The following is a 14,463-nucleotide window of genomic DNA, read 5'->3' as shown; positions in this document are numbered from 1 at the left end:
GCCTCCTTAAGTAACACCAGCTGCCTGCCATTAGTGCAGGTTCGCATCCCACCAGGCTCAAGGTTGACTCAGCCTCCCATCCTTCCGAGGTAGGTAAAATGAGGACCCAGATTGTTGAGGGCAATTAAGCTGACTTTGTAATAATGCCACTGGGGGGGGCGAAAGCCCTAATAAGCAGGCATATACATAGAATGAAGGCTACTGCTAAGCTTGTAAGCCGCCCTGAGTCTTCGGAGAAGGGCGGGATATAAATGGAATTAAAATAAAAAAATAAAATAAAAATATTGGATCTAGCCGCTGTCTACAGGAAATCGAAGCAGAGGTTCGGTGTGAGCTTTCCCTCTCCCCCCCCCACTCCCGATTCTCTTTTAAAATTACAGTGAACAACGTGCCTTAAAAACAAGCGGCTTTTCCCGCCTCCACGATTTCATTTTGAGCAGAGAAGCAGGCTATTGGGATGGCACCCGGACGCGTATGGTAGTCTGAACGTTCCCTCTAAGGTTGCGAGATACAGCCCTGACTTTAATGTCAGTGAGCTTCGGTTGTCAGATGTTGGGAGGCGGAATTGCCTCTGCTTTCAGCATTTTATTTTATTTTATTTTTTATTTATTTTATTTTAATTCCATTTATATCCCGCCCTTCTCCGAAGGCTCAAGGCGGCTTACAAGCTTAGCAGTAGCCTTGATTCTATGTATATGCCTGCTTATTAGGGCTTTCACACACACCCCAAGCGGCATTATTACAAAGTCAGCTTATTGCCCCCAACAATCTGGGTCCTCATTTTACCTACCTCGGAAGGATGGAAGGCTGAATCAACCTTGAGCCTGGTGGGATGCGAACCTGCACTAATTGCAGGCAGCTGGTGTTACTTAAGGAGGCATTAGCCTACTGCTCCACCAAGGCTCAATTTTACTATTTGTTGTCCTTAGGTACGTGTCCCAAAGGTGGATTTCCTTTGTTTTCCTTGAAGATGGACATTTTGCTTCTCATTCAAGAAGCTTCTCCAGTTCTGACTGCATGGCGGATGGATGACCGAGAATCTCCATAGTCATTAGGTGCAATAGAAGACACTATCCTATTCTTTTTCAAGCAAAATCCACGCTACTAATCTAGTTACGTGTCTGGAGTTGGAGGATAGCCAATTCTAGATGGCAAAACAAAATATCTTGGGTCATCCTTTAAATTCTAAATCTGATAGCAATAGCACTTACTTAGATACTGCTTCACAGTGCTTTACAGTGCCCTCTCTAAGCAGTTCACAGAATCAGCATATTGCCCCCAACAATCGGGGGTCCTCATTTTACCAACCTCAGAAGGATGGAAGGCTGAGTCAACCTTGAGCTGGTGAGAATCGAACTACTGGCAGTCAGCAGAATTAGCCAGCAATATTGCATTTTAACCTCTGCACCGCTATGGCTCTTCAGTGGTATATATCAGACATGTCAAACTCAAGACATCGGGTAACGTATCAGGACGGTTTTGCCACTGCCAGCAATGGGGTGGGCGCAGTTTTTGCATGATGCATCCGGCCCGCGGGCCGACAGTTTGACACCCCTGGTTTATATCCTAATAATACATAATCAAATTTGGCTACCTAATAACTATATAAGTTAGCATCTATCTTAAATCCTGTCAGAATTTTGTACAAAGTTTGTTTTCTGGAACAGCTCCTGTTCCCTTATCTATATGAGACCCATAAATTTCATCAGTAATGCCTACCCTATTATGCAAAAATCTTGTTACTGTATATCCATGGAATAATTTGCGAGATGTAAGCCCTATTGGAACTAACGATAGCCACCTGATGAATGCAGTAGTGTTAAGTATATTAAAACATCAAGAATATTTGCTTCTCATTTTCTTAATTCAAATTATGTGAAGACTTGCGTTATACATGTTTGAATCTGAAAATGAACTGAATCTGAATTATTTATACAAATTTAGAATATTTAAAAAGGAAAGACAGGTTTGGATTTTCCATATTTTTGATAATTTCCAGCTGAGAGCATTGTCAAGTGGGCACATCCTAGGAAGTTACATGCCATTTAAATATTATATGTATCCAGTGGTTGAAATTAGAGGATAATGCTGTAAATCTGAAAAACAGTCCTTTGGATGATTCCATACTTAAATATATTTCTAGTTAAAATACAAGCTTTGTAACACATACTGTCCCCACCAAGCTATTATCCCAAATTTTAACTTCAATCCAATCTGATCAATTTACTTCTGTGAAGCCCAATAAGAATAAGCATGTTCATTAATAAATAGCAATAGTAATAATCAATCTCTCCCAAATAAAATCAGAATTCTCTCTATAAATTATGTGATTTAATTTACAATTTAATTTATCCCATTCAACACAATTGCAAAAGCTCAGTGATTCACCCAACAGTAAAAAAAATCTACAGCAGAGTAGTTACAGAAATGATATAGTTAAAAAAAATTAGACACCTAAAGAAATGATGGCATTGTTGATATTTTCCAGCCTACAGACTCCGCAAAATAGTTCAGTTTTTAAAAGCTTATAGAAAGCCAACAACATCAAGATCAATCAAATTTCAAGGTGAGGCTATTTTAGAGCATACTTACAAAGAAGAGGTGTCTATTAGCCTTCTGTTCTTCACATAAATGGGGAATCAGACAGTTTTTCATGGAATTTCCCTATCAGGTTGGTATAATCCTATTAGTTCTATAAGTGCTTGGATGGTGAACTATGTAGAGCTTTATAGGTTATAATAGATTTTGAAGTATCCTCAAAAGCTTAGAGGGAGCAATTGCAGGACCTGCAGCACCAATATAATATTGGTAGTCCTCAATTTATAACCATCTGTTTAGTGACCATTTGAAGTTACAATCGCACTGAAAAAAAGTGACTTATGACTGTTTCTTGCACTTATTTGCAGCATCCCCATGGTCACGTGATCATGGTTGCAGCATCCCCATGGTTGCAGCATCCCCATGGTCACGTGATCAAAACTCAGATACTTGGCAACTGGCATGTATTTATGACGGTTGCAGTGTCCTGGGGTCATGTGATTACCTTTTTTGACCTGACAAGCAAAGTCAATGGGGAAACCAGATTCACTTAACAACCATGTTATTTAACAACAGCAGTTATTCATTTAGCAACTACGGCAAGAAAAGTCGTAAAATGTGGCAAAACTCAATTAACTCCCTCGCTTAGCTGTAGAAATTTTGGGATCAACTGTGGTCATAAGTCAAGGACTATCTGTACACCTGTACCAGGGTATATCAATCAATAGCATGGATGTTGAATCCTAGACCAATTTCAGGCAGTTTTCAGAGGCAACCCCGTATAGTAAGCATTGTATTAGTCCACACAACTGAGGATTATGAAAGGAGTTGTGAAGATTACACTTTACAGTTGCGAGGTCATCTTGCTACAGGTAGGATTCAACTGGCAAAATCCCACTTGCTCTTGTGTCCACCTGCCCATTCAGCAATAACTTTCAAATTATTTAGAGACCATTAAAGGGCAGTTCAATGACAATAATTTCATCATTCTTGGTTTTAACCTGTTTCATCCATCTCAACCCTATCAACTTTCAGACATTAGATTAAGTCATTGACAACATTCTACCCAGCCTGCGGTAAAATAATACAATTGGGTATCATCACTCTCCTGATCTGTCCTGCCCTGATGAATTAGCTCTTCGTCCCAGATGTTTTATGTAAATATTAAAAAGGAGAGACTCAATTAAAGTACAGCCTGATTGCTAAAAGAAATGGCCTTAATTTACCCAGTGTTCTACATTGAATCAAATCAACCAATTTGTTTATAGTGAAAAATCTCTGGCCTCCAAAATAGTGAGGTCTGTGTTTTAATGACAATATATCAGGAGAAGAACTGAGGATGCATTCAGCCAAAACAATTTCCACATTCTGTTTCCAGAATTAGAAGCAGATTGCAGCAAAGATGGCATTAACAGTTTTCCTCACATATTTTCTTCTTTAATGATTGTTATCAGGCTGTCAATATATTTTCAACACACCCAGAGAGACAAAAAGAAGTAGGAATATGCAGAAATTCAAATCAAGATATGATAGTTTAGGAGAGTTAAGCAAATCTGTTAATAATAATAATATGAAAATGGGGTTTCACCAGCTCGATGAAGCCATTATGGGCAGATCTGCATTCCTACAGAAAGAGCAGGTTTATGCTTTATTAATATTGCTGTAGATGTCACTGTTTTTGAAAGCCTGAATCAGAAATGTGGTTGGAACAATCTTTCTTGAAAACAAAATGATGATAATTATTGCAAAATTATTTCTACTCGTAATGTTTTTGACCATCTTATCTTTTCTCCATTTTCGGAAGGACACAATAGTGGAAATTATTTTTTTACTATGAAATCTTCTTAACCTCTGTTCATCATATACGATACTCTTCCCATTTAAAAAAAATATATATGGAGGAACCCGAAACAGCTTTTCTTTGTGTTATACAGGGAGTCCTCAACTTAACGACCACAATTGGGACCAGAATTTCTAAGCAAGGTGGTTATTAAGTGAGTCACAAATTGTTTTATTATTTTTGTTGCCATGGTTGGTAAGTGAGTCATTGCAGTTATTAAGTGAATCACATGGTCAGCAAGTGAATCCAGTTTCCCCCATTGACTTTGCTTGTTGGAAGCCCGCTGGGAAAGTCACAAATGGCAATCACGTGATCCCATGATGCTGCAACCGTCCTAAATGCATGCCGGTTGCCAAGTGCCCAAATTTTGATCATGTGGATCGCGGGGCTGCTGCAACAGTCACAGTTGCAAGAACCTGTCATAAATAACTATCTTCAGTGCCATTGTAACTTCAAATGATTGCTAAACAAATGGTTGTAAATCAAGAGCTACCTGTATTTAGCAATATTTATTGAAAATTAAAGCTGACACATTTGCTGTCACTACTGCTTCTCATAATTGTTTGATAGAACTTCAATACTGTGTTATTTTTCAACAGACTGGGAAATAATTTTCATGGACCCCTGAAAGAGGGTTGACGTACCCCCCCTCCAGTTCTTCAGATCACACTTTGAGAAACACTACGCTAGGACAGGAGTGTCAAACTCGCTACGTCACCTGACGTGTTGCGAGGTATCGTGACTTTTTTCCTATTGCGGGAGCTGGGGTGGATGCGATTTCAGCATGACACATCCAGCCCGTGAGCCGGCAGTTTGACACCCCTGCTCTAAGAGAAAGAGCTGCTGGAAAAAAAATCTGGTCATGATTTTGAATTATTTGCTGGGGAATTGAGAAGCATTTAATATGCCACCCCATTCCATCTTAGATATTCTCTCAGCAAACACAAATCACCAATATTTCCAAATGAGAAAAAGATCAGCAAAGTCCATATTAAGCATCTAGGATTTTATATTCCTAAACAATTAAGTATGTTACGAGTTTTAGAGAATGCCTTAGATGCATTAATCCCTTAGATATTAATGGATGGATCAACATTCTGCTAAATTGATTGGGTAAAATAATACTAAAATGAATGTTGCTTCAAGATTAATCTATTGTATGTATTAAGATGTATTCCAGTGTTTGTGCCACATAAATATTTATTTGAGATAGATACATTATTGAGGAAAATAAGGAATTTATATGGGAAAGAAGATCATCTAGGGTATCAGTAGCTAAACAGAGATAATCTATTAAGGATGGTGGTTTTAACTTGCCAGGTTTCCAAAAATATCATTAGGCTTATATTTCAGCAACTACATGTGCGCTGAATGAATGTTTGTGAACTCTGTTGGAAAGCTTGCATGTATTTCCATTAAGGACCTGGCAATTGCTAGGATCAATAACATAATAGACAAGGTATTCCCTTCTCAGATTAAGAGCAGCGAGACACGTTTGAGTCTTGTGGGTTTTGATGTTGAGGCTCATGAATATTTAATTTTATGGAAAAACTGCTCTAAAAGTAAAGGGCAAAATGTCCTACTGGAAGTTGCAGGCAGTTGATTGGAACCAGGTGAGGGAATGGAACTGTTAAATCAGTGTCTAGCTGCAATGATGGATTAGGGCCAAAAATGATGTAAAACAACAGCGCCGTTATTAAATTGTTTGTCAAGATAAGTAGTTATATCTACTGTAGATAGAGCTGCATTCTCCTAAAACATTTGTTGCTAGGGGCTGCTTCTAAATCCAACTCTGACACTCAAGGCACCAGTGACTTCTATATGTGAAACATCTTTCACCAGCTGAAGCAGGAGATCTTACTAGATAAATACCGGTAGATAAATTAGATAAATGCAGTGCATTACATGCAAGGCTGCTCCTGAAGGCAATTCAGAAACTTGATATAATACAAAACTCTACAGCAAGAGCACTGGCTGGAATTGAAGCATATGAATGCATCACATCAGTTCTTTATGAACTTGATTGGTTGTCAGTTCATTTTTTTAGCCCTATTTGAGAAACTCTTCTTCCAGGCTGAGAAGTAACAAATTTCTTGTTATTCACCTACTACAGTGCCTGTGCAGGTTCAATGATGTTTTCTTTCCTCATTTCAATAAAATAAGGACCACACCATTCAAATATGACCAGCTTTATTAAAACTAAGTCTATTTTACAAATGAAGTACAGTTTCTGCTATTAACACAATATATTTCCAGCATAGTCCACAATGTAAAGTTGCAAAAGTGTACTTGATCTGTATTTCATGTTTCTTACACTGGTTCGAAGTTTACCTCTTGGTAGGAGATGGTTCCTGTGGTCTTACCCAGCATCCAGGTGCTGTAAACACAAACACATATAGTACTTATTGGACTGTGTGTATAGTAAGGAGCTAAACTTTTATTTCACATGAATGCAACTATGAGAAACTGTTCTTTTAACACTGTACCCCTCTCCCCAAATGCAGAGTAAGATACTGTAACTCAAAGGTGTCAAACTGCCAGCCCACGGGCCGGACGTGTCATCCAGAAGCCACGCCCACCCCATTGCCAGCAATGGCAAAATAGTCCCAATACATCTCATGACATCACGTGATGTCACAAGTTTGACATGTCTGCTGTAACTGGTAAGCATTATTTGCTTCTCATGCTCCACAGAAAGAGGACAATGGAAGTAATTATTTGGCTCTATCTTTTCCCCATTGAGTATAAAGAGATAAAAAGCTGAAATCTGATATTCCTAAGTAGAAACAAAGTTAACTGAAGCTTTTTTTCAGTGTCCGTCCTTCACTTGGGTAGAAGATTTAAAGTGAATTAAAAAAACAATCCTAAAGAAAGCGTGAGCTGGCAGGACTGCTTGGAATTAGTCTCTTCTACTTCTTATTCAATCATCTATGATCTGACACTGGTCTTGATGTCATCCTCCAAAAGCCTTCCTCAGATGAAGCTGTCTTTATGTCAAAAAGAACTGTCATGGGAACAAGTACCCGGAAAAGGCAGAAATAACTTTCCATGGACTCATGTTTTTTTCAAATGAATCTAATATTTTAAAAACAGCTTACAAGAGGGATATTAGAAAAAATGGCTTCAGATACTAATTCAGCAATTATGTATAGTCTGATTTGAATCAATTCAATTTGATTAGAGTGATGATTTGAGAAAGCTATAAATTAAGAGTATGGGATGAACCTGAAAAGATATTTTGAAATAATTGAATCCTTCCCATGGGAAATGGCTAACGTTTTGAATTTCAGAAAAATATGATAGAACAGGTTTTGAGGATTAGACACTAGAGAGAGCCACAAGGAACATTATATATAATTAAAGGAAAAGAACACCTATTCAACTTGTTAACACAGATTGAAGCAAAATACTTTAACATTGGAAGTATTGAAGGAAAGTGGAGGCAGAAAGTTTATGCCTTAAGATTTGCAAGATTCTGTTAATGTAACCTTACAATAAACTAGAATTAATTAATCTTGACATGTTTCTTGTCTGGTTTACCTGGGAGGATTGACAGAAGTTAATTTTAAGAATGTCACCATATAGAGACTGGTGTATGTAAACCTACTTTGCAATCCTATTAAACAAACATAGATTGATAGACTTCTGTAGGCTTTCATGTCCAGTATCTATTGGGCAGTGTTGGATTTCAGTATTCAGTAACTGGTCTAGATCAGGGGTGTCAAACTGGCGGCCCACGGGCCAGATGCGTCATCAGGAAACCACGCCCACCCCATTGCTGGTAATGGAGAAAAAGCTCCGATACATTGCGCGACATCACGTGACGTCGTGAGTTTGACATATCTGGTCTAGATAATAGGTTTCCTGGTGCTCCTGGTGTTTCATTGGCAATAGTGAAACACCAATGAATGGCAACAGTGAATGGCACTTTCAGAGGCAAGTTGATCTGTTGCATCTGGCTATAAAGAGAGGAACAAATCAGTTTCTGCTCAGCTGCCTATGGTCTGCATAGCAGACCACATTGCTTCTGAAGATGCCAGCCATAGTTAGTGCTCAAACATCAAGAAATCTGTTGTCTAGACCATGGTCACAAAAACCTGAAGACCACAGTGCCCAAAAGATACATTGCCTAGAATATAAATGATTAATCTGCCATGTTTATTTCAATTTTTTATTTTTGTTTTAAACCACCTAAAATGAATTTCAAATATATTCAGTTTGGCTCCAATTTTAAACTGGTTTTAAGAGGTCCAGGAACTTGCTAAGAATCAAGTAGCTTTTTTCATGCAACTTCTTTTATGTTTGTTTTCATCTTAAAATCCATGTTATTATTCAATTAAATGGTTTGGAAGCATCTCAAATAATTGAGGGTTATTTTGGTATTGTTTTCTCCTTTATTTGTTCCATTAATTTAATAAATATAAATAAAAGGATATGAATTGTTGTTCTTGTTGTTGTTAGTTGCAAAGTTGTGTCCGACCCATCGCGACACCATGGACAACGTTCCTCCAAGCCTTCCTGTCCTCTACCATCTTCTGGAGTCCATTTAAGCTCACGCCTACTGCTTCAGTGACTCCATCCAGCCACCTCATTCTCTGTCGTCCCCTTCTTCTATTGCCCTCAATCTTTCCCAGCATTAGGCTCTTCTCCGGTGAGTCCTTCCTTCTCATAAGGTGGCCAAAGTATTTGAAGGATATCAATAGGCAACCAATATTAGTGTATTGTTTTCTACGTACTCTGTGGTTTCCCAGGGCTTGTGTTGCTGACACTGCTTTCAAAAGATGAATGGAAGTTGTGTATTGTCTCCTGTAAAATTTTTCTCTCTCGTCCCTGTTGAAATTCATAATTAAAAAAGGAACAAAAGCTCAGTTGATATACTTAAATATATTATTACAATATTTAGTGAAAAATCCCCTAGATCTACCTTTCAGACATACTTTATCCCAGCATATCAAGAAAAGGAATGCAAGTGCTTCTAAGCTTTTACACATTACCAAGGCTGCTCAGCTTGAATTACATCAAGCTAAACATCAACTATCCTACCAACTATGTATTTTGGTCTGATACATACTTAACAAACTTTGTTTGAACTACCAAAACTGTGTTTGTAGAGTGGAATAATACCGTAAGTGTTTGACCCAAAGAGAATTGTATAGGCTGTTCAAAATTGTATTGCTAGATCAGAATAATGACCAGGTAGGCAAAGTGCAATCATATGATGTGAAGTCTCAAAATATTTCAGCAATGCTGATTATGTTTATTCATCAATAAACATATAAAAGGGGATTCCATAAATTCTGAAATTCCAAGCCAAACAATCCCCTGTAAATATCTACTATAGGCGTCAGCCCAAGGGACTAATATACTGGTCATACAATGATTATAACCCTCAATGGTTAAAATTGCTCAGTAATGATTACTGTGCTGTAAATAATTACAAACACTGTACTTCATTGGAAATCAAAATGCATAATGGCAAAATAATAACAAAGTATTTCTTCTAGTTATTTGGAATTACCTTTCCTGCATTTAACTCTGAAATAGCTGCTAGAATTTGCTGTCTAGAGCCATCAGTCTTAATTCCCAGTTCCTTCAAATCCCCGTCTGTAAGAGTGAGAAAAGCTTCCATATCTACCTGTTGAAACAGGAATCATGAGTAAATCTCTCTTAAATTATGAATCAGCCTGTGGACTAAAAGAAAAAGGCACTGCACTCTTCTCTACTACTTTGATTTTGAGAAATTTAAATCTGAAGCAATTTTGTATATATAAACTCTTAAGAATCTGAAGATTTCTTACTGTTAACAACTTTTCAGGTGTCTCAAATGTAATATATCTTAGAAAATCCCAATTTTAAAGTTAATATAAATTCAGTAGCTGGCTTTATGCAAGCATCTTTCAGCCTAAGTGCTTGTTCTGTTCCAGCCAACAACCGGCCCTCTTTGAATGTCAGGGACAACCCCTTTTTATAATCAACAGGCTGGAAAAAACCCAACCAAATTTATTTACAAAGAGTTCAAACAAAAGTTAAATGAAAAGTTCAAACAAGACTTAAACCAAAAGGTTAAACAAGAGTTAAACAAGAATAACAGACCAGGACTCTAGCAGAAGATCTTCAAACGGTTGCCCTCAGCAACCAGCACCTCCCACACATTCCCCTTTTATCAGCAGTCCCAAGGCGTGGCTTCTCATTGCCTTCTCCAGAGTTGCCTCATTGCTTTCCTCTGTTCTGCTCTGCTAGATTGCCTCCTGCTCCTAGCGTCCCTGAACAGAGCCAGATGTGGATTGTCTTCTTCCAATCCCTCATGATTCCAATCCCTCATGATCCACAGCTGAGTCTGAGGAGGAACAAGACAGGAGGGGCCTGGCTGAGAGTTCTGCAGTGCATCAGAACCTTCCTCTGACACCAAAGGCTCTCCAAACTCCTCCTCCTTCTCCTCTTCAGAATCATCAGACTCAGCTGCCGAAACCACAGGCTGACGCTGAATCACAACAGTGCCCACCTTCTTGATAATAACTCTCCTACTTTAGAAATGTTGTTGGGATCAATAATAATGTATGTGTTGTGTAGTGAGTTCGTTGCGCAGGAATGGAGACAAGGGAAGTGAGTTCAGCAGTGGTCATGTTTATTTGCTTGTAGGATCTGAACTGAGAACTGGGCTGCAGCCTGCAGCAATTTATAGCCTGGTCCCTAGGCGACAGCCAATAGGTTTAAAGCAACCTATTGCCACCTAGGGGCAGCCAATAGCAGCACTGGAGACAGGGAGTCTGAGTTGCTGGAGAGCCGTTAGCTAGCTCCAGCTTACCACATGGTGTTACAATTGAGCCCAATACATAACACCCCTCCCCTCTTAGAACAGACAACATAATAGCAACAATTAGCAAAACAATACAAGTTACACAATTTAACATCATAGCAACAGTTAGGCAAGTTACACAATTTTAACACCAGAATGAATAGGCTTCCATTAACAGCACACTAGACAGTTAACAACATCATGTAGTTCCATTATTGTTTCAGTACAGCAACAAGTCAACAGTACAGACATTATAGTTCCTTTATTTTACAACATAATCTGCTAGATAAGTAGGACGCTTGCGTGCCCTTGTGGAACGCCTCAGGGTTCCAGTCACTTTCTGGTCTACCAGCTTACCCATCGGGCCAGGCAGACCAGTGTCCCTTTAATGCACTTGAGTCAAAGGAATTAGGTTCTCTCTGGCTGACCTCTCCAGGTCGGCCCACCCCAGAGTCAGATTGTTCAGCAGAGTTGGCATAGCGGTTGTTAAAATCTGGTTGGCTTGCTCCATCGGGATCCATGTTGCACTTCTGGACTCCCCTCCTCTATGCCCAATTCCTCATTGCTTATGAAGGAAGAGTCTTGATAGTCCATGTGTGGGCTGGCTTGGCTGCAAGTTTGGGGACTTTGGGAGGGACTTATGATGCAGTCCTCGCTTAGTGGCCATTCTGGAAACCATTTTCTGAGTTGATCAATGTGGCGTCTGACGACTCGCCCTCCCTCCAGCCTCACTTCGTAAGAGAGGGGACCAGATGATTTGGCAATTTTACCAGGAACCCACAGATTCCCATGTCCATAGTTTCTGGCCCATACCCAATAGCCCACTTGCAGCCCCCTTGGGGGTTTTGGTTGAGAGGCTTCTGCTGCCACTCTATCTGGATGCAACCTGTCCAGTTTAGTGATCAGTCGCCTCCCCCAACGAAGTTCTGCAGGACTTTTGCCTGTAGCAGTGCGTAGAATGCTGGCAGAGTAAAAAATCTGCCAGTCTGTGATGCCAGTCCCCTGTTACTATGCATTTAAGTGACTCCTTTGTGGTCCTCACCATACATTCTGCTTGACCATTAGAGGACGGGTGAAAAGGGGCAGACGTTGCGTGTCTGATGAGATTTGCTCTTAGGAAGGCCTGAAATTCAGCAGCAGTGAATTGGGCTCCATTGTCTTGAAACTAAGACATCTGGCAACCCATGTGTGGCAAAGAGTTTTCTCAGCACCTGGATGGTCCTAGCAGCAGTCATGTTTGCAACTGGGATTACTTCAAGCCATTTGGAGTGGCTGTATACTACTATGAGGAAGAGCTGCCCCTGAAAGGGCCTAGCATAGTCTATGTGAATTCTAGACCAGGGAGTGTGCGTCCCACCTGTGAACTGGAGCCTGTTGCATTTCAGGCCTTGATTGCTGGCATGTATAACATCCATGTACCTGTGCCTCAATGTCCTTGTCTAGACCTGGCCACCAAAGGTAGCTTCTTGCTAAAGCTTTCATTCTGACAATGTCTGGATGGCCTTCATGTAGTGACTGTAAAACTCTCTCAGTGATGAAGGAATTATGACTCTGTTCCCCCATAGGATGCACCTCTTGTGAGCTGATAGCTCGTGTCTTCTAACAAAGTAACTCTGGAACTCAGAGCCTGGGCTTTTATCTAACCACCCTGTGTGTACCCATGAAAGCACTCTACTAAGTGTTTTATCAGTAGCTGTTTCTGCAGCTATGTCCCCTGCATGGAGGGGAAATTCTGGCAGGTCCTGAATGGACGGAATTCTGGCCGCAGGGGCCAGGTCTGGTTCTGTTAGTGGCAGTGGGAGTCTGCTCAGGCCATCAGCATGGCCCATTTCTTTGCCACGTTTGTGAACCAGCTTAAATGTGTATGCTGACAGGAAAATAGACCATCTCAGCATTCTTGGGGAAAGTATGTGGGGAGTTTGTTTGTCTGTTGTGAAGAGTCCCAGCAGTGGTGTGTGGTCTGTGAAGACCGTGAAGTCCCTGCCATATAAATAGTCATGGAACTTTTTAATTCCTGCTACAATGGCTAAGGCCTCTTTGTCAATTTGAGCGTAGTTACACTCAGCAGAAGACAGTGTCCTTGAATAAAATGCAATAGGGACTTGTGTTCCATTCTTTTCTAAATGACTCAAGACTGCCCCTACCCCATAAGGAGATGCATCACATGCTAAACAGACTGGTTTAGACTCCCTAAAATGAGTTACAGTAGATTTAACTGACAATAGTGCCTTTAGGTCCTGGAAACTTTTCTCGTGAATGCTGGTTCATTTCCATGGAGCATTTTTATCTAAGAGCCTGTGAAGAGGCTCTGCCAATGCGGCCTTGTTAGGCAGAAACGCATGGTAGAAATTGAGGAGGCCCAAGAATGCTTGTAGCTCTCCTTTGGATTTAGGACTAGGAGCCAACTGAATGGCCTTCACTTTGGACTCAGCAGGGTGAATACCGTTAGCATCAATTCGAAATCCCAGAAATTCAGTTGAAGAAACCCCAATACTACATTTACTCTTTTTAAATTTGAGGCCTGCTTCACGCAGCCTTTGTAGGACAGCTCTGAGCCTGCTGGCTAATACCTCTGTGGATTCTACAGCAATTAGTACATCATCAAAATAAGGGCAAACACCCTGAATGCCTTTAAGTGTGCGTTCCATGATTCCCTGGAAAATGCCTGGAGCAACACTAACCCCAAATTGTAAACGCTTCACTTTGAAAGCCCCCCTGTGAGTCACAATCATCTGAGCTGTGGCTGTGGCCTCATCGACCGGCAATTGCTGATAGGCCTGTGCCAAATCTAACTTTGCGAAAATAGTGCCCCCTTGCAAAGAAGCTAAAATGTGGTTCACCACTGGGACAGGGTTTTCGTGTTGCTTAAGGGCTTTGTTAATAGTACATTTATAGTCTGCACATATTCTAATTTCTCTGTTGGCCTTGAGTGGTGTGACTATAGGAGTTTCCCACTCCCCACCATCAACTGGTTGTAAAATGCCCTGTTCTACAAGCTTGTCTATTTCTGTGTCAATTTTATGTTTGAGGGCAAAGGGGACCCTTCGAGGCTTAACCGTAATGGGGACCACGCTGGGATCTAGCTTGAATGAAATAGGCGGGCCTGTGTATGTTCCTAGGGCTGAATCAAATATGTCTGCAAAGTCCTCGCAAACTGATGTTAGATTCGCGGCTTGTGTCCAGTTGATACTGGTTACTTGAATGCCTAAAGCATCAAACCAATCGAGTCCTATTAGACTCGTTCTCTGGCCCCCTACTACTAGGACATCCAGGTGCCCATAAAGCCCTT

The 14,463-nt window shown here is 40.3% G+C and overlaps 1 protein-coding gene across 2 annotated transcripts in view; it reads right to left on the bottom strand.

Moving 5' to 3' along the window:
- Positions 1 to 6,497: 6,497 nt before the first annotated feature.
- ANKS6 (ankyrin repeat and sterile alpha motif domain containing 6) overlaps positions 6,498 to 14,463 on the bottom strand; it is a 38,904-nt gene continuing 30,938 nt past the window's right edge. Inside the window, exons 14-16 of one of the 2 annotated variants that reach the window (XM_083361112.1) lie at positions 9,897 to 10,013; positions 9,115 to 9,208; positions 6,498 to 6,755 (exon numbers count right to left, since the gene is read on the bottom strand). In XM_083361112.1, the coding sequence (XP_083217238.1) occupies positions 6,706 to 6,755; positions 9,115 to 9,208; positions 9,897 to 10,013 (261 nt within the window). In that variant the 3' untranslated portion in view covers positions 6,498 to 6,705. The remainder of the gene's footprint in view (positions 6,756 to 9,114; positions 9,209 to 9,896; positions 10,014 to 14,463) is intronic. The other variant, XR_014492308.1, reaches the window with a different exon arrangement.

Source organism: Vipera ursinii, assembly GCF_947247035.1.
Source record: "Vipera ursinii genome assembly, chromosome: 3".
Classification (NCBI taxonomy): Eukaryota; Metazoa; Chordata; class Lepidosauria; order Squamata; family Viperidae; genus Vipera; species Vipera ursinii.
The sequence above is the reverse complement of the archived record's forward strand: the minus strand, read 5'-3'. Positions and strand labels throughout refer to the sequence as shown.